This window comes from Chelonoidis abingdonii, chromosome 23 (genome assembly GCF_003597395.2).
Source record: "Chelonoidis abingdonii isolate Lonesome George chromosome 23, CheloAbing_2.0, whole genome shotgun sequence".
Taxonomy (NCBI): domain Eukaryota; kingdom Metazoa; phylum Chordata; order Testudines; family Testudinidae; genus Chelonoidis; species Chelonoidis abingdonii.
Genome location: NC_133791.1, coordinates 15,323,981 through 15,351,911, shown reverse-complemented (window position 1 = coordinate 15,351,911; position 27,931 = coordinate 15,323,981). Strand labels below are relative to the sequence as shown.

The 27,931-nt window shown below is 45.1% G+C and overlaps 2 protein-coding genes across 2 annotated transcripts in view; both read right to left on the bottom strand.

Annotated features, from left to right (window-relative positions):
* UBR4 (ubiquitin protein ligase E3 component n-recognin 4) overlaps positions 1-589 on the bottom strand; it is a 114,040-nt gene extending 113,451 nt beyond the window's left edge. The window contains 1 exon segment of the mRNA XM_032787556.2: positions 400-589. Within this exon segment, the coding sequence (XP_032643447.1) occupies positions 400-536 (137 nt within the window). The 5' untranslated portion in view covers positions 537-589.
* A 1,646-nt stretch (positions 590-2,235) lies between these two features.
* Positions 2,236-25,021, bottom strand: EMC1 (ER membrane protein complex subunit 1). Its single transcript, XM_075060403.1, has 23 exons — positions 24,996-25,021; positions 24,760-24,884; positions 24,126-24,191; positions 23,509-23,602; positions 21,766-21,894; positions 20,463-20,589; positions 19,785-19,934; positions 19,305-19,472; positions 18,287-18,358; positions 16,174-16,227; positions 15,193-15,315; positions 13,896-13,992; positions 12,911-13,027; positions 11,081-11,280; positions 10,715-10,864; positions 9,857-10,018; positions 8,825-8,944; positions 8,008-8,145; positions 6,415-6,588; positions 6,022-6,232; positions 5,136-5,220; positions 4,416-4,545; positions 2,236-3,797 (listed from the first exon to the last, which is right to left on the bottom strand). Exons 1-23 carry the CDS (start codon positions 25,019-25,021, stop codon positions 3,618-3,620), a joined length of 2,898 nt encoding a protein of 965 aa, XP_074916504.1. The 3' UTR covers positions 2,236-3,617.
* Between the last annotated feature and the right edge of the window lie 2,910 nt (positions 25,022-27,931).

Below are 27,931 nucleotides of genomic sequence, written 5' to 3'. Positions count from 1 at the left end.
AGCGCCCGCTAGTCTAGCCCTCCCCAGGTCTCCCAGAGGATCCATTGCTGTCACCTGCCCGCAGCAGCAGGACACCGAGCCTGGTCAGTTTCATTCTGGGGCCGCTCGAGAAAGCGCTGAGCTGCCGCTGTGGCCCTGGAGCGGTGCCTGGCGGCAGGCTCGGGCTCTGCTCAGACTAGGTAGGCAGCGCTAGAGGGGCTCGGCCTGATCCGTCCCCCCACCCGGCGGCGGCACGGGAAGAAAGGGGAGGGCACTGCCCTGGGGTGGGGGAGGGTCAGCACTAGGCAGGGCGAGGGCCGGAGGGACAGGCGCGGTGCTGGGGGCCCTCTCCAACCCCGCTAAGTCCCCGCCCTCAGAGACGAGAGAAGCGGACCGACACCCCCGCTACCCCGGCCTCACCTCTCGATGACCGAGGCCAGCAGCTGCGGCAGCTCCCTCATCTCGAAGGCCGAGTAGGAGGCGGAGAGCAGCGGCCGCACCGCCACCTCCCAACCCGGCTCCCCCGGGGCCTCTACTTCGCCACCCGACGCCGCCATCTTGTTGCCGCCTCCTCGGTTGGGTGAGGGGGGGGGGAAGGGGAAGAGAGACAGGAAACGCTTCGGCAGGGACGGGAAGTGACCTAATCGCCTCTCCCTTGTCTGCGCGCGACGCACCCCACTCCGGCTCAGCCGTATGACGTGTACAGAGCCTACGGCTTGCCGCACAAGGCGCTTGACTAAGGCGCGTGCGCAGATGAGTCAGCAACATTTGAGCACATGCGCAGTAGACTATTGTCCCCGCAAGCTGCGCATGTGCAGCAGGTGGATAAACTTGCGCTCCCACGCTCAGCTGTGCAGGTGACAAGGGCGGGGAGCAGGCGGCAGCCCGAAGACGGGTCAAGGTGGCCCTGGCAGGAGAAGGCAGAGTGCTGGGCTCTCACTCCGCTCCCAGAGCTTGGTGCTGAAGCCAGGAATCCTGTCTCCCCTAGTCCGTGCCCCATACTGTCCTGGGACTGGCTGTCAGCTCCCTCCTGCTGGGCCGATGCCAGGCACTGGTGCACACGCACCACTACTCCAGGGGTCTTCACCCAAGCAGCTGTAATTCCCTCCTGGTTCACTTTCACTCTACCGAGTTTGTCATTTGGCACTCAATCTAGTCAAAGGGCCTAGCACAGCTCTGTATGGGGTTATTTAAGGTGTAACACTTGGGAAAAGGTTAAGAGTCTGCCACTTATGATATCACACAGAGATGGGTGCAGTTAACAAAAGTAGGTATGGGTAGTTCCTCCCTCTTAGTATTTGTAAAACAGGTATAAAAAAGCTGTTTTCTGAGCAATTAGAAGAAACCAAACAAAAGGGGAGTAAAAGGTAAAGACATACTAGCTCCTTGTCTTTGCCTTTAAGGCCCCTCACCACATAGCCCTGCTCCCTGGGGTAAGGACTGTCCTCATTAATGCTTCTCTGAACCATGCCTCATACAATGGGGCTCTGATCCTCGGTTGGTATTCCTAGGCATTACAGAAATACAACAGATCTGAACTATAACACTGAACATCCTTATGTTTGTATTCTGAGGATACATGATGAGCTGTGTCCTCACCAACTGTAGTTTTCTTTTGTCTCCTAGAGTGTAAATGTGTTTGTGGCAGTCATTCTGGTTTATCTGGCATTCTTCAGTAGTAAGCACATTTATTTTGACATTGTTTTCATGGGGCAAGAGTACTCCTGACTCAGTGGTACATGCTTGAACCAGTAGGACTGCTGGATTCTACTCTCACACAGCTAGTAACATGCTAAGTGCCTCAGGCTATTCACAAAGTCTCTGAGCCTCAGTTCTCCCTTCTTTAAAATTGGTAAGGCTAATTAGCTGTCTTGTGGTTGTACTGTTACTTCTATTATATTAATCCTTAAAGTAATGAGATTCTCAAATGAAAAGTAAGAGATCTGGAATATTAATTAGTTGCAAGTTTTTAAAAGAAATTAGAGGATAATTTGTATATTTTTGGTTTCATATTATTCTTTATGCACTGCTCAAAAGAGAGGTACGTCGCACTACTTATGTCCAGACTTACCTGGTAGACACTGACATTACGTGCAGTGGGGTAGAGGCCATCACCACTACCTCTTGTTTACACTAAGTGATTTAACAAGTGTCCTTGCATTTTTTGAATGGAGAAAAGGAGAAATGCTTAACTTACAAGTAAACTACAGATACCAATCAAAAAGATCTAACAGAAAATTCAAACATGCGTATAGATACTGATCAAATTACTTTTATTTAGATAACCTGCTTTCCGCAGAAATGACCTCATATTCCTCATCCTTTCTGCCTGCACTCTTCCACACAAAACAACCATGGACCAGTTTCACAGTTAAAAGCCAAGATCTAGTTTGTTATAGCATCTGGTTATCCGATCACATCTCGGCCAAACATAAATCAATAAGGCTTCCTCCAAGGCAACAAAGCCCTTTGCTTCATGTGCCAAATTGCAACCATTTCAGTACACAGGAGGTTCAGAACCAATGTTAGCACTTAATGTCCCGAGTTACAAATAATTGTAAAAACGTATTCCAATTTAAAATTAGATACTGAATATTACTACATACCAAGCATGAACATCCTTGATACATGGAGGGAAAACAAATTGCAGGCTTCTTTACTCTTGAAACTAGGTTTAAAAATATTGTGATTTAAGTTATCGCTTAGCTGTTTGGCAAAATAGCATAAAAGGTGGGATGTTTTTAGATGCAACTTCACAGCATCTCTCAGGTTTGCTAAATCCTTTGGAATATTTACTTTTTTACCAGAGAAAAACTTTCCCAGAAATATCCAATCGATGAGGTCTGTGTTGTGCAACCATTTGAAAGATTAAAAAGCAGAAAAGGAACATACAGTGCAGTCACAATAAATAAAGGACATGGAGACCTTAGTAAGCATCATCTTTCCCTGAACTCCTTCCCCATTGTTATAATTTACTTAAAAGGTTTGATCAATCAGTCCTGAATTTGGATGCATTATTTTGTTAATATTCTCTTGGCTAACTTATGAACATCCCCTCTTCCCATGCCCCCCATGTCCAGTAGCTCGCATTTACAAAACCTAGCTTTCCAATCAGAGCTGTGGTGAATCTAGGATTCTCCTCCAAGATTTCAGTAATGGTTGGGGTAGGGAAGAGGTAAGCCATCAACTGGTCTCAAAGTGCACCCCAGAAGTGGGGGAGAAATACATCCTTAGTATTTTGATATCAATCTTAGCTAAAGGTGGGGAAGGTTTTTCATGGAAAGTGATATGATCTTAGCACTTTGAAGGAAAAAAAAACAACTGTAGAAGATTTTTTCACACTAATTCAGTGAAGTCCTGGACAGATGGCTGTTCCTTTGTAGTCTCATTAATTTCCTGCCATTGGACAGAATTCTTCCCAGGTGAAGCATTTTTTTCTTCCACTGGCAGCTCCTCCCTTCAATGTTTCCAGCAGAAATGTGATATAAAGACTTGCCTCCATCACAACAGTACAATTTAGAACATATAATTAAACCCAGTTGTGGTGTGCACACGAGCAGATGATCAGGTACTCAGAATCCCAGCCAGCCTGTTCTCCAACCTCACCAGTGCCCTCAGTGTTCCCTTCACCCATGTGCTTACCGCCATGCACGGTTCAGCAGCTTCACCTGAGCAAGTCTCTTTGTAATCATAGTGGCAAAAACCAGTCCAAAAAGAACACTACTTATCAGCACATAGTCATAGTCATCTTTCAGAACATCAAACTGCTTGGATGGATAGACTCTGGTTTGGAAGATGTCCAGGCCGTACGCAACAACCTAAAGAAGTGAGACCACCAGTTGTTACAGCAGCTTAAAGCAGAAATCCAAATACATTAATAAAAGATAAGGCTACACTTTCCGTGACTTCCAGAGACCTCTGTGACTTCAGCCCCACCAGCTGGGAGCTGCAGGGTCCTGTCACCTCCCACAGCAGCAGTGTGCCTCCACAAATCCCCAGGTGCTGCAGTGGGGAAGCGGGAGTCCCCCGCAGCTCCACAGGTGCCAGGAGGGGCAGGTGGACCCTAGAGCTCTGAGCCCCCATGGGTGGTGGGAGCCCCCAGAGCTCCCAGCCACCCCGCAGCTGCCCAATCCCTTCCCATTTTATCATGGATATTTTTAGTAAAAGTTAGAGACAGGTCACAAGCTTCCATGAACTAATCTTTATTGCCTGTGACCTGTCCCTGACTCTTACTAAAAACATCCATGACAAAATCTTAGTCCTAATAAGAGGCCCATTCCTATAGTTCTGATCAAGCAAAACACAGTTCAGGACACCATTAAGCAATGACTTATAACAAGGCTTGAAGTTACATACCTTCCCTGAAAGGGGGGGTGATGGCACACTGTTGTATCCCGCATCATGCTTTACAACAAGAAACCCTAACCTAGACTCACCAGGCACGTGGACTCTAAGCCAGAGGGGGCAGTGTAAATCCCTCTCATTCGGGATATGGTTTGATTGTAGTTGATGAACCTCTCAGCATGGATCTGGACATCTGGGGAATATGGAATCAAATTTTCTTCCCTAAAAGACATTTGAGAGAGAGATATTAAAACCCTACCAAACACAGCACAGTGGGTAAACCCCTAAGCAGCCTGTTATCTGGAACTCAAGTCTGGTGATACAACATTAGAATCTTTATACAGATAATTTAGTCATTCACACATGGTGCTTGGTAAAGGCTATTAGGAAGAGGGAGACAAACTGGTAGCCCAGAACATGCTGTAATTAGAGTAGCGTCCACCTCCTTCTAAAGTCTGAGACACCAACCAACCAGGTTCAAGGCCATAGGAATAAATCAGTTAAAGTATCACTCTAAAAACCATAGATAATTATGTAGAATACTAGCACTAGTATGATGCTAACAAGTGCTTTTTGATAGCCCTCTGGACTACCGTGTTACCGACTAATGAATTCACACCTGGACTGGCAGTAAAGCAGTCCAATGGCTACAGACAACAGCCTCTCTAAATTCAGAGTAAGAATTACTTGGAATCTGGCCAGACAGAACTGATAAATTAATCTACTCCAGACTAAAAGCATTAAAACACTCAGCCTTCCCCCTTTTGGCAGGTGCCTGGGAACGGGGATTACTGCTGCGGCATTTTGCTTACCTGCTTTGTTCTGTAGGGATCTCTGGGCGTCGAGGATCCAGCAGAGCCTTTGGAAGGGAGAGAATTGCCCCAGAGGGAAGCCCAACTGCACATTAAAAAATAAAAAAAAATAAAAAATCATCTCTTAGAAGTGACCATTTCTGACTGCACTCGCTGATGGCTAATCCAGTAGTCTTGCTGAGGCATGCCAGAGAGAGCTTGCCGAGTCCACTAATCAGTGATGAGGGAGGGAGTGTGGAAGCAAGCAGAGGGCTAGGCTGAATACTGTTGTTGCTCTAAAGCAGGGGTCAGCAGCCTTTCAGAAGTGGTGTGCCGAGTCTTCATTTATTCACTCTAATTTAAGGTTTCACATGCCAGTAATACATTTTAATGTTTTTAGAAGGTCTCTTTCTATAAATCTATAATACATACAGCAATAGTTTAGTTATATAAAGTAAATAAGGTTTTTAAAATGTTTAAGAAGCTTCATTTAAAATTAAATTTAAATGCAGAGCTCCCCAGACCAGTGGCCAGGACCCGGGCAGCGTGAGTGCCACTGAAAATCAGCTTGCGTGCCACCTTCGGCACCCGTGCCATAGGTTGCCTACCCCTGCTCTAAAGGCAGTTCATGAGTGACAGGCGAAGGCACAGCCATGCAGACAGCAGCAATGTCTGAATGCACACAGAAGACAGCAGCATGCACCACGATTGACGTCAAGGGAAGGGCTGTAGCTGCACTATTTCTTCAAATCATAGGCTAACTTTAAAAATATACTTTTCTCCAATGTAGCCCCAGAGACCGTCATGGCTGATGATTGCCCTAGATACTGTAGTCACCTTTTCTTTAATACAAAATTTGACACACAAGTAACCCAATCCCTCCACCCTGCCCTAACCCAGTTCTTACTGAGCAAGTGACGGCTGGTGATGCCACGTTCAGTGATGGTGGCCTCCATGGCACTGATGGCAGATGGGAAGATATAAGACTGCTGGAGGACCTGCGGCAACAGTGGGCGGTCAAGGGAACTGAAGGCTGTGGCATTATACTGCTCCGTCCCTTCGTACAGCTCCAGCACAGTGAACTCATTCCGGCGTGCCTTAGTATTCCAGTACTGGTACTGAGACAAGAGAGGAAGACACTGTTCAGGAGGGCAGAGCAGAATGCTCCAGCACAAGTCAATTCACACGGAAGGTAGCTGGACAGTCACTGGCGTGGAGTCGGGAAGCATTCCCCGGGCAGCGTAGGCGGTTGCCTCCAGATCTCAAATCTAAAGAATTATAAGCAATAACTTTTCCTTACCACCACCCAGTTCTCTGAATGGACAATGTGGACAGGTCCCTTTGCTTTCTTCTGCACAGAAGAGTGGATGATCCGGCCTGTGACTCCATCAATCAGATAGATTCCAATGAAGGTGCGTTCATGGTGCGTATCCGTGCTCTCCGTTACCACTGCCAGCAGGTTAGGGTTCAAAGACTATAACAAGGAGAAGGAAAGAAATGTGGGGAAGCCCCTAGTTTATAACCATTGTGCCAGAGGCAATCTGAGGTCTGTTAACAGCACAAACCATCAGGACAGATTTATAATCAGTCGCAGCTGTCATGATACCCCTATGGTCTTTAACGGCTGTCTGAAAACATTTATAGAGGAAAATTTCCTCTGCCAAAATTCAGCTTCTCCCGTCTTCCAGTAACGTTTAGAGCAGCGGTCAGCAACCTTTCAGAAGTGGTGTGCTGAATCTTCATTCAGTCACTCTGATTTAAGGTTTCGAGTGCCAGTAATACATTTTAACGTTTTTAGAAGGTCTCTTTCTACAAGTCTATAATATATAACTAAACTATTGTTGTATGTAAAGTAAATAAGGTTTTTAAAATGTGTAAGAAGCTTCATTTAAAATTAAATAAAATGCAGAGCCCCCCGGACCAGTGGCCAGGACCCAGGCATTGTGAGTGCCATTTAAAATTAGCTCGCGTGCCGCCTTCGGCACCCGTGCCATAGGTTGCCTACCCTTGGTTTAGAGACACCGATGTGTATGCAGAAACTTGGCACCAATTGTGCCATCTTGGGTCAGGACTCAGGACCAGCAGTACTAGAAATGGGCTTTGATTTACAAAGCTGTGCTCCCCAATTAGAAGAGAAAAGAACAAAAGTTTTGTCAGACACTTGTTTTAAAATCTTCCCCAAAGGCAGGTGCATTGCTATGCAATACTTCCCTTGCAATATCGCCCACCCAGACAGTCAGCTCCTCCAACTTGGGATGCTCCACTTGTTCTTGCTGGGATGCAGTTCTGGAAGAATGCAGCAGCCAGCGACATCCTCCTGGAGACCACGCTCAATGGTTCTGTAAATCACTTGGTCTCTGCTTACCTAGGGTCATTAATCTCCAGTCCACTTCCAAACCAATCTCTCATCTGGAAGCTCACAACACCACTGCCTGTCTAGAATTGTTTGATGGAGGAGGACGACCACTGGGAAGCATGAGAGGGAGAACAGACCATAGCAAATCCAGGATTAGTTCCTTCTGGTAAAAGGCCTGGACAAGTGTGGATGCATCCCAGGATGGACATTAAGACTCAACATTTTTCCCCAGCCCTTCTCCCCCTTTCTCTTGACCTCAGCATTGGTCTAAAAAAAAGGATCAGGAAGATAATAAATAGCAAGGTTAGACTTGCTATCTTTGTTGCTAATATATGAGCTGCTCTATAAAGCTCAAAATGACAGCACAGCTGGCAAAAACATTTTCCAACCAGTTTAAGTGTTGCTTTTAAAACACGCTTAATGTCTACAAGCCCAGGAGGTGGGTATCAGCTCCCTGATGCTTCCATGCCAAGTTCCATGGAAACCTTAGCATACAGCTCACAGCCACCAAAGCTCAGCTAACAAGGTCTGCAGTACCTTATAGAGGACACTGCGATCACCCATCACACGGCCTTGGGAGTGTACATGCTCATTTGATCTCTTCCCCTTCACAATCACTATTCTCTGCACTTCAGTTGGGATGGTCATCTGCCAGCTCTCCTCTGTTGTCAGATCCTACAGTGGAGTCAAGATGCAAAATAAGGTTTCCTGACCTTCTGAAAGACACAATCTCCATTTACAGGACATAGAGAGATTCCCCTAGAACAGAGTGGTGCACTGGGTGGGAGCACCAGGGCTTCAGCCCCAGGCCACTCCTGGCTTCAGCCCCATGGAGAGGGCCCAGAGCTCAGTGTTTCAGCGGTGGGGGCCGCCACAGCCCCCCAGTTGAGAACCACTGATTCAGAGGATCAGCAGAACAGGTGTCAACACTTTTTACTAGAGGAAGAGCACATGCTTTCTCTGCCCATTGTCTAGGGCAGCTGAACTAGTTCTCAGAATAAGCAACAGAGTCTTGGGGAGCTGAGTGGGAAGGATTACTTGGACTACTGTGCTCTCATCTTGTCTCAGCTCCAAAGTGCATCTGAACAGGGAAATATGGGAGAACTGCTCCCTCTTACGGATTCTCACCAAACCACAGGATAGAAACATGTCTGGAATCTTCAGTAAAGACTACTTATAACTATGAGTTTACAAAGATTTTAGGAAGCTTTTGAGAACTGGCAGAAGTCTATACCCAGCTGTACTCCTCATACATCAAACCAAAATCCCATACTGTGACAGCAAAGATCCACCATATATACATTCTGTGGGATGAACATGTCACTTCTTACACAGCACAGAGCATCTTCTGTACCTTTAGCAGCCGGAAACCAGTGAGTTTGCCCTGTTCAGCATCCACTATATAAAAAAAGATGGAGTGGGCGATTTCCTCTAACTGGCGGAGGATGTTTTTAGTTGCTGGGAAAGCTGTAACCTGGGAAGATAAAGAGTTTAAACAAAGACATTAGTGATCAATTTTTAGTCTCACATATATAAGTACGCTAGTCCAGTTAACCTTACTGGGCCCAATTTACTATAGATGTAAATTCCACTGATTTAAATGGCTTGAATTAAGGATGAATTTGGCAAAACAAGAGCAGAGGCACCTTGGGTAATAGGGAAGCAAACACTACCCTTCCCTGTTCAATACGTGACTTATATTCTTGCCAGGCAAAAATGTAAGCCATTTACCATCCACATAAAGAGGTTCATAGGGAATCTGCACTGGGGAGGGGACTGTGACCTGTGCTTGAAACACAGCTTCCTGGTCTGTAAGCCAGCCACTTGCTATATTTTACGTCTGCACCGGGAGGCCAAAAAGAGCGGTAGAATCAATTTAGTGCGGATTGAAAATTTAGTGTTTGTTCTAAAAACCATGGGGGGGTTCAAATACGAACATCACTAAATAGGTTCTTGTGACTCTCTCTTTCAATTGCAATGAAAATAGTCCAGTTTGGGATGCAGCTCTTGCTTGCAGTATTAGAGGGCCAAACAAAACAAATGGCGCCTAGTGCACAAGAGCCAGGAGAGTTCCACAGTCTAGAACCAAGAGTGCAGGCGACGACTTTGGTTTCATGTACAAGCGGAATGAAATGGAAGAGATAAACAAAGCGCAAGAACAACAAAGAGCAAGTTAGATTTTAAGGTTTCTGTGTTAATCTAATGGGGTTATTAGTGACAAAGAGAAGGAAGTGGCTTTAAATGTGTGTTTTATCTTGATGAAGTCCCTTGAAGTCAGTTTTGTTCCCTTTGTGGACTATGACTTGACAACGTTCTTATTTCTTGCCTTGACAGGGAGATATTTATCCGGCAGATGGGGATTGTTTTGTCCTAGGAACAAAATTACCTTGTATTCATCATCAATCAGAAGTAGCACTTTGGCATAATCTTGATCCATGATGGGCAGAAGCAAAGACTGAAGAACTGGACGCTTCAGAACAGGGGGAGCCACTTGACTCCACTTCCCAAAGATGGGGTTAAAGACATAGAGAGAGCTCATTTTGGTTTCCTGAAACAGACAACAGGATGGGAAACTAGTTAGGGAAAATCAGAGAAGGGTGGTTGATCTTCTAGCATATGAAGTTACCTGCTGGCTTGGTTTATACACGTCTACCCCGATAGAACACTAATTCGGATATAATGCTGTAAAGCAGCGCTGGGGGGTGGGGCTGCACACTCCGGCAAATCAAAGCAAGTTTGATATAATGCGGTTTCACCTATAACGCAGTAAGATATTCTGGCTCCAGAGGACAGCGTTATATCGGGGTAGAGGTGTATTTGGATTTAACTGTCTACACCTCCTTTCTCCCTTCACTGTGCTCCTTACCCTACAGATGATTACGCTGTGCACTCAAATCACCTCATCTCTGCTGATCCCATAGCATTCACATAAGATGTATAAAATTCTAACAAGATCCTACCATGGCCTGCCCAGAATGTCACCAAAATAAGTAAGAGTGTTTTTATTTTCTGTGGAGTATATACTGTCGCGTGACCAGCAGAGGGAAAGCCTTTCCTATTTAACTAGCATACACAGGCCCTGACTTTCTACTTCATGTAGTGGACAAAGCAACTGGATGAATGATTTTTTTTTTTTTTTATTGTCGTTTAAAGCGTTTAAAAAGCAAATCTGAAAATTTTTAACATGGTGGATTTTTCACTACAGGGAGGTAAAACCAATCTGAGGTGTGTGTAAGGGACTCACCTTGTCCTTAACAAGCAGCGTACACTGTGGAGGGTGCGGGAAGTGGGCCGTTGTTCTCTGGACCATCAGTTTAAAGGAGGAGCCAGGCCTCACATTCTGTAGGTATTGCTTCCATAGGATGGTGCCAGAGCTGCTTTCAATACCAAAGAGCTGAAGCAAAGAGACGAAAAGAAAAGCTAATGTATGTAACAGCGTGTCTTACACATCTACATGTTGCATTCCGCTTTGGGTTCCCTCCTCCACTACAAGATACTCTGGTCTCCTGACACTTTTCTCACCACAGCCTCAGCACTGAATCCCCCCTCACCATTGCCAGGACGGTATGCTCCATTTCCAGGAATGGCTTCTAGTCCCTGCCCTCCTCACCTTTCCTGCTGCAGTGACCATCACCATCATTTTCTGTAGGTTGAACTCATCTCTTGCCAAGTTGTCGATATTGATCTCATTCTTAATCTGGCTCCGTGGCTTCCTGGCATCATAGAACATCTTCCAGAGATGTGCAGTCCAGGCCTGCAGCAGGATGAGCTGGGAGGAGAGGCGCTTCAGAAACATCCCCAGCAAGCCGTCTGCAAACAAGTCAGTGACAACGGTTAGCACAACAAGCAGTGGTACACAGCAGGGGAAACATACACACAGCACAGCAAATCAGACCACTGCCTCAGCCTGTAAAAGTCACGTGCTGCCACACATGTATATATTGAAGAAAATTCTGCCTCAACTTTCATGACACCTGGATCATATTATATCTCATTATCATCATAGAAGCTCCTTCGCCTACCAAGCCCCTAAATACACACTGACATATCCCACTTCAACAGGCACTCTGCTCACCTCAAATCAAGCTTTCCTGCAAGCTGCAACACTTACCGTGTGCAGAGTCTCTTCCCTATCACTCCAGCAAGCACCCAACTAAAACGAATGGGTGTACTTGATCTTATGGCTCCTGCTTTCACTTCTCGAATAACAGAGGAGCCATTTTTACGGAGAAGCACCAAAATCTTGGCAACTGAAGTCTGAATTGACTTCCTGTTAGGAGCCATGTCCTATGCTTAATCTACCTCTTCTCTGAGAAAGAAACCAAACAGGGAGGACAAAGATCCACCAGCAAAGGCTGTCACAAAATAGACGAAAGGAACTGCACGTGATTCTTTGGGTTACCTTGAATGGCTGGATCCGGATGGCAAGAAAGACAATAAAGGCAATTATATTTTAGTCTTCAGGGTAAGACAATACAGGATAATCGAACAGAAGCGTTTTGATAAGAGTGGGCAAGCCGGCTGTAATTTCCCTATCGCTCTCTGTCTGTTATACCCAGAGGGATATGGAAAATCTCTTAGTAGAGCTTTTATGTGTGGTCTAGTTTTAGAAGGAGGATGCAAAAGTTAGAGAGACTACCCCAAAACCTGGAAGTCAAGTTTATTTTAGTTCATTTTGGTCATACTGTCTGCACAAGGAATCTGGGATGAGAGCTCACAGCTTTGGGAAGAGGGATATTGAAACTATACAAGCATGAAAAACAAAAAGCAAACAAACATAAAACTACACCCCTGCAGAAGTTCAACTCTATACGTAGTGGGGCCTAAGTTCCCTGTAAGCTGTGCGGCTGCGCAACAGCCTATTTAGCACCGCGCAGGCACTCAGGGAACCCACCCAGCTGGGACCTGCTGCAACCAGGAGAGGAGTGCCCCTCCTCCGGCCCCAGTCCTAGACCTGCCATGGCCAGGGAAGGGACGGCTCGAACCTGGCTGTGGCCGGTGCTAATTGGACCAAATCCTCACACCAACTCAGGCACTGTTTGGTTAGGTGCTGCTGCAAGGAGTGGGCTGCTGGGGGAGTCCTCTCTCCCCGCCATAGCCCTGGAGCACCATCCTACACCCCAAAACCCTCATCCCCGACCCCACCCCAGACCAGCACCCCTTACCAGCCCTGAGCCCCGACCCCACCCCAGAGCCCAGACCCTTCACCAGCCCAGAGCCCCTGAGCTCCAGCCCCACCCCAGAGCCTGCACCCCAACCCGAGCCCCCTCCCACACACCGAACCTCTCAGCCCCACCTCCACCACATGAATTTTGTTATGTGCACTGATATGAAGGTGACGTGTCACACCTCACCTCCATATTGGTGCACATAACAAAATTCATTCCACACATGGGTGAGAAAAATTAGAGGGAACCCTGAGTGAGGTCCTGGCTATTACCTGCTTTCTTTCCAAATTCCCCTTCCAACTCAGCCTGGGCACCTGTCAGAGGTAGATCCACCATCTCCAAGCTTACCACTTCCGCCAACGACTCCTCTCTGCTCCATAGAACTTTTCCTAGAGAGATACAAGGAAAAGGCAACCTAGGCTGATTAAAAGCAAAGAGCAAGTGCATTTCCTGATCTGTGCTGTGTTCATTCCTGAGAGCAATCAGGTGACAGGAAGATCTTACAAATCCAGTCCCTTTAAATGGATTGAGAGCTATACCCCTAACACTTGGGATTGAAGGATCTTCTATCTGGTCTTCACAAAAGTAAACAGCTGCTTAATAAATTGCAAAATGCCACATTTCTGAAACAATTTGGATATAGACATTTACTGTCTACTACAATAACGAACACATTGGTGTTTAATCACTAACAACCCCCCTCACTTTATTAAACAAGAGACAGTGTTGAAAGAACATACCTATGACTTGAGCATTGAAGGCCTTGCAAAAGGGTTGGAGTCATCAAAAGTTTAAAACAAAAAACCATGAAGTTCAATCTCTAATGTTCTTGCAAGGTCTCAAAGACTCAAGCAACAGAAATGGACTCTTAACTCCACCCTAAAGCTTAACACCATATTTTGTCTGAGGAATTTCCCTTCTTTTCAAAAAGGCATCAAGGAATAACAGCTACAGGTCCCTGTTCTGCAATAAGTTCTGCGTGGGCAGAACCCTGAAACCCTGCAGAGCCTCACTAAAGCCAACAGGCTGTTCTTTCAACAAAGCACATTGCAGGATCAGATTCTCAGCTCTGGTAGTGAAGGAAAATTCAAGTTGGGGGGTGAGGGATATTCCTGGTCTTCTCGCTTCTCTATGGGATTTAGCTCAGGAGAGAATCTGCTTGGCTGGACACAATTGCCCCTGAATGTGCACTATTGAAGGTGCCAAGAGAGGATACACTATAGACAGGGGTAACCAGCCAATCTGGTTCCAATTTACCTGGCTGCTGGAGGAACATGAGCATGTGATCTTCTGTTTGCACCAGCGCTCGGTAACCCACGGAGTCATCTTTCTTTAAAAAGACCTGGATATAGAGCTGGAAAAGGGAGACGAGGAAAGAAGAGATGATCAGGATTATAACCTCCTGCTCTAGACAAACAAGACAGAATTCAAAGGTGAAAAGAGGAAGGGATTTAAGATCACTGTTACATTTAAGCTCCTAAAGCAGTGGTTCTCAACACGCAGGCCACTTGCAGCCCAATCAGCACACGCTACGGCTCATGTGACATCCTCAGGGCCATATAGGTAGTATATATATTGTGTGGATGCAGCCCACATAACACAGAGAGCTGCATATGCAGCCCAGAATGGTAAATAGGTTGAGTACCACTATTCTAAAGCAACAAAAAGATAAGATGCTACCTTCAGGGGTACACTTCACAAACCTCGAGGCAGACCAGAGTCTGGTTTCATACAGCAACTCTCATACTTCAGGTATTTTAAAGCACTGAGTTAGACATCAGCAGTGCCAAGACCACACTGGCAAATGCAGCAGCTATTTTGTGCTTGGCAATATTATTCTATGATGTCAAGCCCTCCCCTGCCACATGAGGTTCTGCCCATCTGACAGCACTGGCCTGCTAAACCCAGGGTTGTGAGTTCAATCCTTGAGGGGGCCACTTAGGGATCTGGGCCATAATCAGTACTTGGTCCTGCTAGTAAAGGCAGGGGGCTGGACTCGATGACCCTTTGGGGTCCCTTCCAGTTCTAGAAAATAGGTATATCTCCATTATAAATCCATCCTTGCCCTGCCCTTACAGCCAAGCTCTATAAACCCAGGGATACACAATGCCACCATATCTGAATCAAAAACATCATGGGTACATGTGGTGGTCTTCTCACTACCAGCAACTCCTTCAGATCACCCAAAGAGCTCTGACCAGCCCTGCCAGTCAGAGAAGGCTGTCATAAGTGAAGAACTTTTCATCTATAGATCTTGCGTTTTACAAAAGTGGGTAAATTTCACTAACGCCCTTTTACAGCTGGGGAAACGGATGCAGGAAGATGAAGCGACTTGGCCACAGTCAAACAGCACTTTGTGGTAGAGGCATGTAGAAGACAAATCTCCTTGACTCCCAAACTAGTATCCTACCCAACCTTAAATCAGGGGTTTGTCTGTTTGGCTGCAGCAAAAAGTTTGATAAGCCTCAAGATACAGCCAAGCCTGATGTAAAGAGAAACTCCATGCACCAATCTCTGACCACTTTCAATGACAGGAGAGAGGTTCCTAACTTACCTGCTCGGGCCTGGCACCGCTCTGCTCTAAGCTGAAGGTAATCGTGGTATCCAGCAGTCTTTGCCCAGTTTCAACCAAATACAGGTTAATATTGTAGGTGTTGTTGGGGCAGGCTAAGAATTCCTAGAGCATTATAAAAGATAAGCTGACAAAGACACAATCTACTTACACTGCGCTTTTCATCACAAATGATTCCGAAGTGCTGTATACAATAAACTATTTACAAGGATCAATTCACCCACTACGGAAATGCAGGCATTTCTACAGCACAACACAACAGCTGCTTAACAGAACACAAACAGCACACCAGTTTGGGACAGAAAACAAATTCTAGGTGACATTTCCATCTGCACGTGCTTCCATGGAGTAACTACGGTAATTCTGAGCCCATTTGGACAGAACACAGCAGAGGTCTATGATGCCTTTCTTCTGAAGACCTCAAAGCACTTTACAAACAATTATTTGATTGTCAGCACTCCTGCGGGGTAGATGATATAGCAGACATTAAACTGCAGGGTAAACTGAGGCACAGAGACTACACAGCTTTCACAAGATCACACAGAAAGTCAGTGGTAGATCTGGGAATAGAAATTAGGAGTCCTGGCTCCCACTGCCCTGTTTCAAATATCAGGCAGCTCTCTCTCTCCTAACTACACAGAAGCACTGTTTCTGAAACAAACTTTGATGTTCAAAAAGCAGTTTTCCATTTTAAGGTGGGGAAATGGGTGTCTAAATGGAAGATCTGTTTCTTTGTAATGCTGTGAGAGGGCAGCATGTTCATCCAGTTCCCTACAGTTTCACAAACTGAACAGTTTTAAGATGCTTTTGGATAAAGTTTGATGGAGCTGATGCAAAAATATGATTCTCCAGAGTAATAGTCTGTCCCACCCCCCCATTCAGCCTTCCAAACCCAAGAGAAGGGTATAGCCTGTTAATTGCAAAGACTGCCTACAATTCCTGACAACAAGCTCCTTTCCATACCTGTCTATGGGAACGTCCGAAAGTGCTGTCTGCCTTATCAGAAGTTCTAGATTTCTGCAATGAACATGGGAATAGAAAGAGAACTGGTGAGCATGACAAAGGCATGGAAAACATAAGAACATTAAGTGACTAACAGGAACAAGTTCTGCCTCCCTGCTCAGCAGCTGCAAACTTGGGCAAATGATAAGTGGTATTGAAAAATGAAGTGGTTAGCTGGGTACCTCCTCTCATAAGACTTTAGGTCACTGTTACAGTAGAACCTCTGAGTTACAAACACCTGGGGAATGGAGGTTGTACGTAACTCTGGACAAAAAGTTATGGTTGTTCTTTCTAAAGTTTACAACTGAACACTGACTTAATACAATTTTAAAAAACTTTACTATGCAAAAAGAAAAATGATAGTATTAACCATCTTAATTTAAATGAAACAAGCACAGACAGTTTCCTTACCTTGTCAATTTTTAAAAAATTTCTCTTTGTTTTAGTAATTTACATTTAACACAATACTGTACTGTATTTGCTTTTTTGTTTGTTTGTTTCTGCTGCTGCCTGATTGCATACTTCCGGTTCCAAATGAGGGGTGTGGTTGACCTGTCAGTTCGTAACTCTAGTGTTTGTAACTCTGAAGTTCTACTGTATATGGAAACTGTCAGATCAAACATGGCCCAAAATGTAGGTTGTGTGAAAATACCTTATACAAAACCTAACCAATTAAAATATGTCATGATTTTTTTCCCCTCTCTATCCCAATGGATTTTTAAAACTCCCCTGTAGCATTTGCAACACAGATTTTGCACCATGCTAAAAGCGATGGTGGGTAGGGAGGGAAGAGATGGTGCATGCATAGAGGGAAACTGTATCATGGAGCAATCTGATGCCACTATTAGTTTCTTCAGAATGGAAATTTTCTTGTTTTATGTTTCTAGCCCTTTGGGTTGTGATGATAACCTTCCAAATGAGACCTGAAGTACTGCTGTTTACCTGTCTCGCAGAAAAGCAGCCTGCTCCACTAGCTCAGAGAGGCTGAAATGACTATATTCATTACAGCAGGGTATTAGCTCTGAAGCCAATAATCAATATTAATTCATGCTTTTGGCAGGAATATCCAGCTACCCTAAGGCTGTCAGCAGAGTCTGTGGAGTGCTTTTCCCCCACTTTTATCTCATCCCCTAGTGCTAAATACAGGAGAACCTGAAAATGAAAGTGAATGGAAAATTGACTAAACAGAGTTGAAACTGACTAGGATCTTTCATTCCTCTCAGCTTGAAAAATGAAGAATAAATAGCATTGGTTCCAAAAAGAAAATGGATTTTGTTTTAATTCTTCCATTTTTAATGATCTCTGGTCTTAGTGAGAAATAGGTGAGGGCATTTAATTATTAAAACAGTGCAAACGGTAGGATTTTGATTTTTAAAATGATAGTGTCTAGTCACCCATCACCGTATCAGCTAGTCAGCAGACTTTCCTTCCCAAAACTAAGGTATTTATTTCGCTAATGGCTTGTCTACACAGGGTGCTAAAGCGCATTAGAGGGATGTGATCTGCAGAGCACTCTAATGTGTTGTGTTCCAACTGCCCATGTAGACCCTGCTGGTGCAAACTAAAAAGCATTTAGTTTGCGTTAATGTAGTAGTGACTATGTTAACACAAACCTAGGTACCTTTTAGGTCATGCCAGCAAGGACTGCACAGGGTAGTTAGAGTGTAGCATGGTGGAGCACTCTACCTCTAATGTGTTTTGTCGCATTGTGTAGACAATCCTTAAGAGTCATCTCGCTCTGTATATTCATTGCACCATGGTCCATCCTGAGTTTGCTTGATACCCAGCAGCTCTACAGATGCTTGCATACGGATAGTCACAACAGACGAAATCTTGGCCCCATTGAAGTCAACAGACGTTTTACCATTGAATTCCATGGAGACTGAATCTTGTGCCCTAAGGTGTTTAAGTCCAGGTAGTACATTCAGTCCGACAGTGGTAGAACACTGCTCTGTGGTGGCCCCTCAAAACCTTTATAACAGTAAAAAAGCAATACAAACTAACTAACTAAAAAAACCCATATGTTTTTAGAACTAGAAGCAAATCTGAAATTTCCATTGTGCAACTGACTAACCACTTCATTCCTGCAGGTCAGGACAGAAGCCACAGTCTTCTCCCCAGTTGATGCAAAGTTCACCAAAGCTGCCTGAAAAAGAGGGTGGGGGAAATAAGAACATGTTTGTGCAAAGGAGTTAATTCTCATTTAGTTTAGAACAATGTCAGCCAAATTCCAACAGGTCAGTTCATTTTCAGCATAACAAGCAATTCTGACAGACTGAAGGACTCTGGTAAGTTTCGCTACAAGGAAGAGAAGCAACCTCTGGTACAACCACTGAAGAGACGGTTCACACTGGGGTCCAGTAACCTTTAGCATTTTATCATTGACCAGTCAGAAGCCTGGCAAAATTCCAGACACTGCGACTGAGGCGATTTTCACACTAGCATGCTCTGCCTGAGTCTTTGGAGTTGAGGACTAACAGGTTTCCCACTCATAACAGTAATACGGTTACATCTGAAAGATGAAGGTCAGGAGCCTAAGAGATGGAAAGCTACCATCAAAGAAAGAAAGACAAGAACCTAATGGGGAAAATGGTAGTCTTTTCCATCGCTAATTTCTAGAAACCTATTAGATCACTGATCCCATCCCCAGTTGGCCAGTCTCTTGTAGACAATACTGCACTGAATCTGAAATGGTCATTTCATGTACTTCTGGTCCACTAGAACTACCACCAGCAGTATTAAATGTACGAGAACCATTGGTCATTTAGGTGCTTTCTAGCAGCAAACCACCACTTGACTCAGCACAGACCCTGCATTAGTAAACTCACACCTTGGTGAGAAATGTCAGAAACTGGATCCTCCTGAACTGATGTTAAATAGTTTAACTGCTACCATACATAGGTTCAACCAATTCTCTAGAAAGTATGATTGAAACTTGAGCTTCAGCAGCTAGCTCATAATGCTTAGTGCATGTTTTGTGAAGGTTCTGGTTTTACTGGTGGATGGAGCCAGCCAAACAGTCAATTCACTGAATTTCTGCTGTAGTTCATCTCTTCTATTCAGAGATCTGCAGTTGTGTTCATTCTGTTTACCTGCTGGAAGTCCCGGACGAGGCTTAGCAGTCCGTTTCTGTACTGCAGCAGTGTGAAGTGACTTGGAGCCAGCTGCAGGAAGAACTGAGCCCGTGAAGCACTAGCAGGATTGGGCTGAGTGGGTAAAATCCTGGGCTGGAAACTGTCAGCAAATTCTAGGTCGAGGGCCTGAGAAGAAGAACAAGCAAACATGGCAAGATGGAAACTTACTACGCAATTTGATCAAACACATCCCTTTCCTCACTAACAATATAACCGTTATGCAAGGTTAGTCCATATCTGATTGAACATGAAGCCATTGTGCGGAGGTCTGGGATGCAGGATGGACTACTTCCCATGATACGACAAAAAACAAGATTTAAAGAGCTGAAATTATCACTCCATAAGCAACCATTACATGGAAGCGATGTGATCTCCCCTTCCCTCCTCCAAATTAGTCTGATGTCTAGTTACATGAAAGACTATTTCAGAATCGCTCACCTGCAGTGGGATCTGCTTCATTTCTTGCTCAGTCTCCAGGGATAAAGCATAGAGCGACTGTGTGTCAGAGTCTGCACACACCAGCACTGCCTCACCCACCACACAACAGGCACCACTTAGGCTCTTCATCCAGGGCGCTGCCACTCTTAGCTGCAGGGCAATAAAGGGAGAGAGGCAGTTGGAAAACTCCACAAAGAAATTCCAGAAAGAGCCTTGATTGGGCCCGTTGCAAGGGGCCTGTATCAGCCAGTGTGTGATATCAAAGGCTTAATGTTACATTTCACTTCTAAACTTAGTCACACTAACAAAGGCCTGTGTGAAAAGCGGGAGAATCCCATTTATCAATGAACAGTGGCTCTTCCCCATGGGATACCCATAAAGCCAGGATTTTGTAACCCTGGGTAAACTGCCATCTATCCTGAGATTACCCACGTTGATCTCAATTTTACTATGTTCTGCAAGCCCTGTGTCTGGGAGATGCAGTTGTGAAGTCTCCTTCCAGGACCATGAGACATCCCATGGAGACAAGATGACATTTTGACCTATGTGCCAGCAATGCAATTAACTTCCCTAGACATCACATTAAATTTACCCAGATGGGAGCTTTTGTTAAATTGGATCCACACTAGAGCCAACCTGGTGATGAGCTGACACCATGCATCAACGTATCAGTTCTACCTGTTTTGTAATTTCGCCATCTTCTACGCTGAAGGTTACAATGTTCAAATGGCTTTGAGGAGCAACTCCAAGTGCACGTACTACCCCGGTTCCATACGAATACACCAGCTGGTACTGGGTACTCTCACTGCAAGAGGAGAAGCAGCAATGAATCACCTTCTCCAATAGTTCCCAGAGCTACCTGTAAAGCCCCCTGCTCTAGGAGCCTATTCGCTGTCATCACAGGTCTCCCAAGGAAAGACCGGGTGCATCAGCCAACAGGAGAATTTTTGCCTATCAACACAAATAAATGTTTTAGGGACTCCTCCTCTTCAGCCATCGCCTCCTGCAGTTAAACACTCTGAAAACCCAGAAACAGTATTGATGAAGACGACTTATTGGGTCATTTTGTCCATCTTCCCTTTAGCCTTCTCAGCCCAGTACAGGATAGTAGGTGTCTCAGGCAACAGGACTTCCTCCACTTCTCTTGGGAAGCTATTTCACAGATTCACCATTAGAAAGTTTTTCCTCTATCAACTCCACCTCCTCCTTTCAGGTAACCTAGTTTCATCCTCCCTCTCCCACTGCCCTCAGTCACTGGAACATGGTCAGGTCTCACTTAGCGATCACTGTTTAGCCTAGTTGTAACTATTTAGCAGTTTTAATCTTCCTTCAGAAGTCAATCACATTAGAACATTCTTGTATATTACAAGAGGACTCCCACACCTGGGTGGGCCCCTGTTTTCTGATTGGAAGCTGCTACTAATAGCACAAACTGGTTTGTTCAGGTTAACATACTTCGTTTATTCGTAGATTGCTTTTTCTCTGTACGAGATGTCATCTCCTGACCTATTTTGTTCCACAAACCTAAAGGTTTGTCTACACACGGACTCACTCAGGAATAGATACTACTTTTTAAATTCACACTCTATCTTAATCTTTGAAGTGTAGACAAGCCCTAAGATACCATGTGATCACTTTACCACAAGTCCATGTTAGTACCATACAGTGTATAAATCACAGTGCTGTCAGTTGGTCTGTAATTTGCCTGCACTAAAATCAGTATATAGAAATGGATGTGCTCCTGTCTTTATGCACAGGAAGACCCTCTTCCCTGCCTCCCTCCAATTACCGCTCATATTTTCTCTTCATACCGTGAAGTGCAAGGTCCCCCTCCCAAGGAGTCTACATTCTCATATGTGCAGGAAATGGATGCAACCCCCCGAATGAGATACTATGCACAACATTTTCAAAAGCAAAAGGGTCCTCTTCCCCTTAAGACACGTTTGAGAGTCAGTGATCTATCCTTGGTTTGGATTTGTACCTTTCTGGTAAATGCTCCACCCATTTCTGGTGGCCATTGGAGAGGTAATGAAGAGAAAGGGCAGCCTTCTTCAGGACAGCCAAATATTTCACGGTGTCCTGGAACCCCACCAAACTAGCCATCTGGAAACTAAGCACAGGTCAGAGACAGAGGGTGAGACGATAATGCTTACAGAGACTTTACCCAGCTTGAGGAGTCATAGCAACACTAGAATTATAGACAAACAGCCCTGCTCTTCTCCACCCTGGTAGCTGGCACAACACACACATTTTTCCTAAAAATAGCTGCTCTTACCTAGACAGAGTTAATATTGTGTGACCAAACCACTACAACGGTTGGCACTGACTGGAGCTCTAACTGCTGATCTCTGCGGAGAGGGCAAGGATGGGACTGAAGACCAACCATCCCATCAAGCCAAAGTGGCATCTCCGGGTCCAGAATGGTGCACACAGACAGGGGAAGCTTATGCATAAGTAACGGATTTCAATCTTCCACCTCCAATAAATGTAGGCTATGTACAACACCCCCCCTCCCCACACACTTCAACATTGCAAAATAGTCATGAACATTTATCAGCCCGGATACAAAATGTAACCCACTATTCACTTCAAGCGAGAATTTTGCATGGTTATAGGATATAGCATTAGTCCTGTGTGCGATAAATGACTGCAAAATTCAGCACCTCTATGATGTTCCCAAAAGGGTTACTTTATGACCCTCACAGCTACAGTAACTCCTCACTTAAAGTTGCCCCGGTTAATAGTTTCATTGTTACATTGCTGATCAATTAGAGAACGTGCTCATTTTAAAGTTGCGCAATATTCCCTTATAATGTTTTTTGGCAGCCACCTGCTTTGTCCACTGCTTGCAGAAAGAACAGCGTTGGAGCTAGTGGGGGGCTTGGAACCAGGGTGGAATGGCATCCCCCCCATCAGCTCCCCACGCCCCTAAGTTCCCAGTGCGGCAGCCGCCCAGCAGGCTACCAATTGCTGGGCAGTTCAACTCCCCTCCCCCCACTGTCATATGCTGCTCCTGCCCTCTGCCTCGGAGCTGCTCCCAGGAGCCTCCTGCTTGCTGTGCAAGGGGCTAATGTCAGGGTGTCCCCCTCCATCCCCCTACTTTACCCATTTCCACAGAAACACGGACAGGGCTCAGGATGGAGGGAGCTTGCTGGCAGCAGCTGCTGTCTCAACTTGCAGATCTACTTAAAAAGGCAATTTCTTAGACTGGGGTCAGCCTACTTAAAGGGGCAATCAGCGTGTGTCTGTCTCTCTGCCATTCCTCCATTCATGCTGCCTTGTAGAGTGTGAGGCTACATTAACAATGTGTTAACCCTTGAGGGCTAAGCCAAGTGCTAGTTCATCATTTACCATTCTGCTCCTAGGAAATATCCCACCCTCTTACTTCACTACCTCAAGCTTCACAATCATCATAGCTGTGTACAGTATTAAATTGTTTGTTTAAAACTTATACTGTGTATGTGTGTGTATATACAAAATATAGTCTTTTCTGGTGAAAAACATTTCCCTGGAACCTAACCCCCCTATTTACAAGAATTCTTATGGGGAAATTGGATTCGCTTAACATCATTTCACTTAAAGTAGAATTTTTCAGGAACGTAACTACAATGTTAAGCGAGGAGTTACTGTAATTGACATTGTCCCTAAAACACAACTACACACAAGGAAGGCAAATTCCCCTCTCCAAAGGGTATAGAGAGACAGGCCGCTGAAGATTTCCCACCTGCCAGTGTCCAGTGACGTCTCCCAGTTCAGCCCTCCAATGTTTGTTTCCCAGGAACGCAAAATGTGCCCACCATTAGATAGAGTGATGGCATCTGGCCAGGAGGAGAGAATAACAGATCAAATATTTTTATATTGGTTTCTTTATTCAATTCCCTGCTCATCCTCCAGGTTACTTGCTCTTCCATTTATGGATAGAACATTACATATAAACCACTGCCCAGAAGACACCGGGTCTGCTTCAGAGTCAGGAAGGTCAGTTTATTTGTATAATGTGCAGAGGATTTCACGTTTTATGGTTCACTTGTACTCTTAGCACTAGGAGTCCAGAATTCCTAATGTCATGCACAGTCACAAAAAAATCTTTGTGTAGCCACGATCCTGATAGCACCAAGTGTCAAATTAAACAGAGCAAATAAGCAGGAAACTATCCTCATGCGTCTGGAAGAGGGCAGGCCAAGGAGTAAATGACACAATCTTTAACACTGCACCTGTATCCACTACAAGCTCACCATGACTACTAGCTCTAGCAAATTTAGCCCTCTGTCCAAACCTGGCTGGATGTCTGTAATGGGAACGAACACTCATCACACAGGAAAGGCTAAATGCTTTGCTTACCCTGTCCATGAATCAGCATGGCATCTACTGCTCCTTCAGGAGTCCCCTTGTCCACATGACGCCACACTGAAACGAACAAGGAGTAAAGTGGGAATGATTTTTTCCCCTGAGGCATTTCATGCTGAAGAAAGGTATCAACTGGAAGTGCCACAGACTGACATCCTCTGTCTAACCACAGGCCAAGTACAGTACAGATAGTGCCAATGCAAGCTTCCCCAAAACGGCCCTTCCAATGTGCCTCAACTCTTATCCAATAGGACCACCTCTAGGGATGAGAGAAGAATTCAGTCTTCATGCCCCAGTCAGTTTTTGGTCTCACTGTATTGGTCAAGAACAGACTAGTCATGCCAGCACCTAACAAGTTTATACTTGAAAGAAGGAAATGAAGCCACTAAGCCTGAACAAAATTAAATAAAATTGATAAGGAATTTTTAAAAATTCCTTGTCTCCAGGGAAAATAAAGTCATGTCCAGTTAACCACCCCGCAACCCTTAAAATGGACTATGGGCCAAAAGTTAGCTTTGGTGTAAGTAGGAGTAACTTTTAATGTATGCCAGGGTTTAATTTTGGTCCCGTGTGCATTAGTTCCCACACAAATGGCAGATCCCGAGTCATAAAACAACAGTTCACTCACAGATTTCTCCATTCCTGGAATTCAAAGCAGCCATCACATTCTTCTCAGTAGCCACAATAAGCTTCTTGGAGCTCTGTGAAGCTTCCAAGGAAGAAAACTTGAGTTTTCCCACATACTGCTGCCTCCTAAGGAACAGGAAAATCAAAGGAAGTCTGGGAAAAAAACACTTTCCACTTAACCTACTGAAAAATAGGGAAAGGGTGATTAAAATTAACATAGGTGAACAGAACACAAACGATATGGTGGCACTAGCTGCAACCATTAAGGACTGACAGATGGCAACCACAACACTACTTTTTTGGGGGGGGCGAGAAGGGGATCACTGTAAATGAAGACAGAAATTGAGTCTGAATGAGCAAGAAAGGAATTTTGTGATATTTTGGAGCTCAATGTCAAATCTGCTTCTAGAAATTCACACAAAGAAAACAAAAGTGTCTAATATTCTACATTCATTGACAAGAAATGAAAAAGATGAACTGCTGCACTGCAGTATAACCAGTCTCATTCTTGCATCTTCACTAAAAACTACCAAACCAAACAATGTATTATCATCAATGAAAAGAGTTGCCATGCACTGCTTCTATTGAGACGGCCCCTTGCACAGAGGAAGTCACTGGTCTTCACAGCTCTTTTGGGGCCATATTAAATTGTTCCCTGAGCTCTCTGCATATTGGGTAGCATCAACTGATTTCTACCATCTGACCCACAAACATGCAACTGAGAAGAGACGTAATAAAAGTTTATTAATAATACCTAGCTTTTATACAACACTTTGCATCAGCAGACCTCAAAGCCCGAAGGACATAAACATCCTTACCCTCGCTTTATAGATGGGGAAACTGAGGCACCTGATAGATTACATGATTTACTCAAGATCCCTCAGCAGGCCAGTGACAGCCAGAATTAGAACCCAGGTCTCCTGAATCCCCATCCATTGCTTTACTCAGTAGGTCACATCAGAATTGGATAACTTTGCTGGAGAACGTGTTTTAGGACACCATGGATGTGCAATGAGCACTTTGAAAGAGACTGGAAATAAATAAATATCTCTGACAACCTGCAAGAGCCCATATTTACAATATCCAAAATGGGACTGGGTATTTATATGGATATCAAGAATACCCAGTGTCGTCATAATTAATGAAAACAAACATTAAGAACATAAGAAAGGCCATACTGGGTCAGAGCAAAGACCCATCTAGCCCAGTATCCTGTCTTCTGACAGTAGCCAATGCCAGGTGCCCCAGAGGGAATAAACGGAACAGGTGATCATCAAGTGATCCATCCCCTGTCACCCATTCCCAGCTTCTAGCAAACAGATGCTAGGGACACCATGCCTGCCCATCCTGGCTAATAGTCACTGACGAACCTATCCTCCATTAACTTATCTAGTTCTTTTTTTAACCCTGTTACAGTCTTGGCCTTCACAACATCTTCTGGCAAAGAGTTCCACAGGTTGAATGTGTGTCATGTGAAAAAATATTTCCTTTTATTTGTTTTAAATCTGCTGCCTGGTAATTTCATTTGGTGACCCCTAGTTCTTGTGTTGTGAGAAGGAGTAAATAACACTTCCTTATTTAGTTTCTCCACACCCATCATGATTTTATAGACCTCTATTATATCCCCCTTATATTCCAAGCTAAAAAGTCCCAGTCTTATTAATCTCTCCTCATATGGCAGCCATTCCAAAGTCCTAATCATTTTTGTTGCCCTTTTCTGAAACTTTTTCAATTCCAATATATCTTTTTTTGAGATGGGGCAACCACATCTGCACGCAGTATTCAACATATGGGCATGCCATGGATTTATACAGAGGCAATATGATATTTTCTGTCTTATTATCTACCCCTTTCTTACTGATTCCCAACATTGTTAGCTTTTTTTGACAGCCGCTGCACATTGAGTGGATGTTTTCAGAAAACTATTCACAATGACTCCAAGATCTTTCTTGAGTGGTAACTACTAATTTAGACCCCATCATTTGATATGTTGACCTGGGATCGTGTTTTCCAATGTGCATTACTTTGCATTTATCAACATTGAATTTCATCTGCCATTTTGTTGCCCAGTCACCCAGTTTTGAGAGATCTTTTTGTAGCTCTTCAGAGTCTGCTTGGGACTTAGCTGTCTTAAGTAGTTTTGTATCATTCTGAAAGGGACGTTAAGCCTCAAGGTTCATGGCTGCCTGCTGCACGGTTCTTACTCCTTTCTACAAATCTGGCTATTGTCAGAGACAAGACTTCGAACTAGATGGATCTTGAATGTGAGCCAATATGGCAGTTCCTATATTCCTTTGTCTTTAGGTTGAAAACCACTGCTGTGCAAAGGTCATGTTCTTCCTCTGCAGTGAAATGAGAATCAGAAATTGACATCCTCAGCTATCTCTTAGAGAAAAGAGAGACAGGGAGCAGCTTCCTGAGGCAAAGGGCTCTAAATCCTAGACAGGAGGACTAATACCTGATCAGCTAATGCACCTTTCCGATGGCCAGCGCAGGCCTGTTCCCTACAGATGGCTGGGGCTCTTACACAACCATGGCAAGGTTGGGGGATGCATTCTGCCCCAGAGATACCAGCGCCCATGACAGTGACGCGGGAAAGCCAGCTCGGGGCCAGGGACAGAACTCAGAGCAGGCTCCTGCTCACCTCACAAAGCTTAGCTCAAAAGCTGCAGCAGTTCTGCACCCGTCAAACCCAGTGTGACAACTAGGTCAGACTCAGGCTAAAATAGAGTAATGCTCAGGATTTGCTTTTCCCCTGGCTCACACAGACACAGCCCCCATTGCCCGAGACAACAGTAGGGAAAAAGGAGCTGCTCAGCCCACCCCCCTCGGGGTCGGGGGGGGATTCCCAGCCCCCCACCCCAGAGGACAGTGGGGGGATACCCAAACCCAGGGGACGGTGGGAACTCCACCTCAGGGGACGGAGTTGGGGGGGGGAAAGAGATCCCCACATCACCATCCCAGGGGACTGTGGGGGGGATGCCTAGCCCAAGGGAACAGTGTGTGTGGGGGGGAGATCCCCAGACTCCCAGCCCAGGTGACGGTGAGGGGGGATGCCCAGACCCAGGGGACTGTGGGGTGGATGCCCAGCCCAAGGGAACAGTGGGGGGGGGAGATCCCCAGACTCCCACCCCAGGTGACGGTGAGGGGGGATGCCCAGACCCAGGGGACGG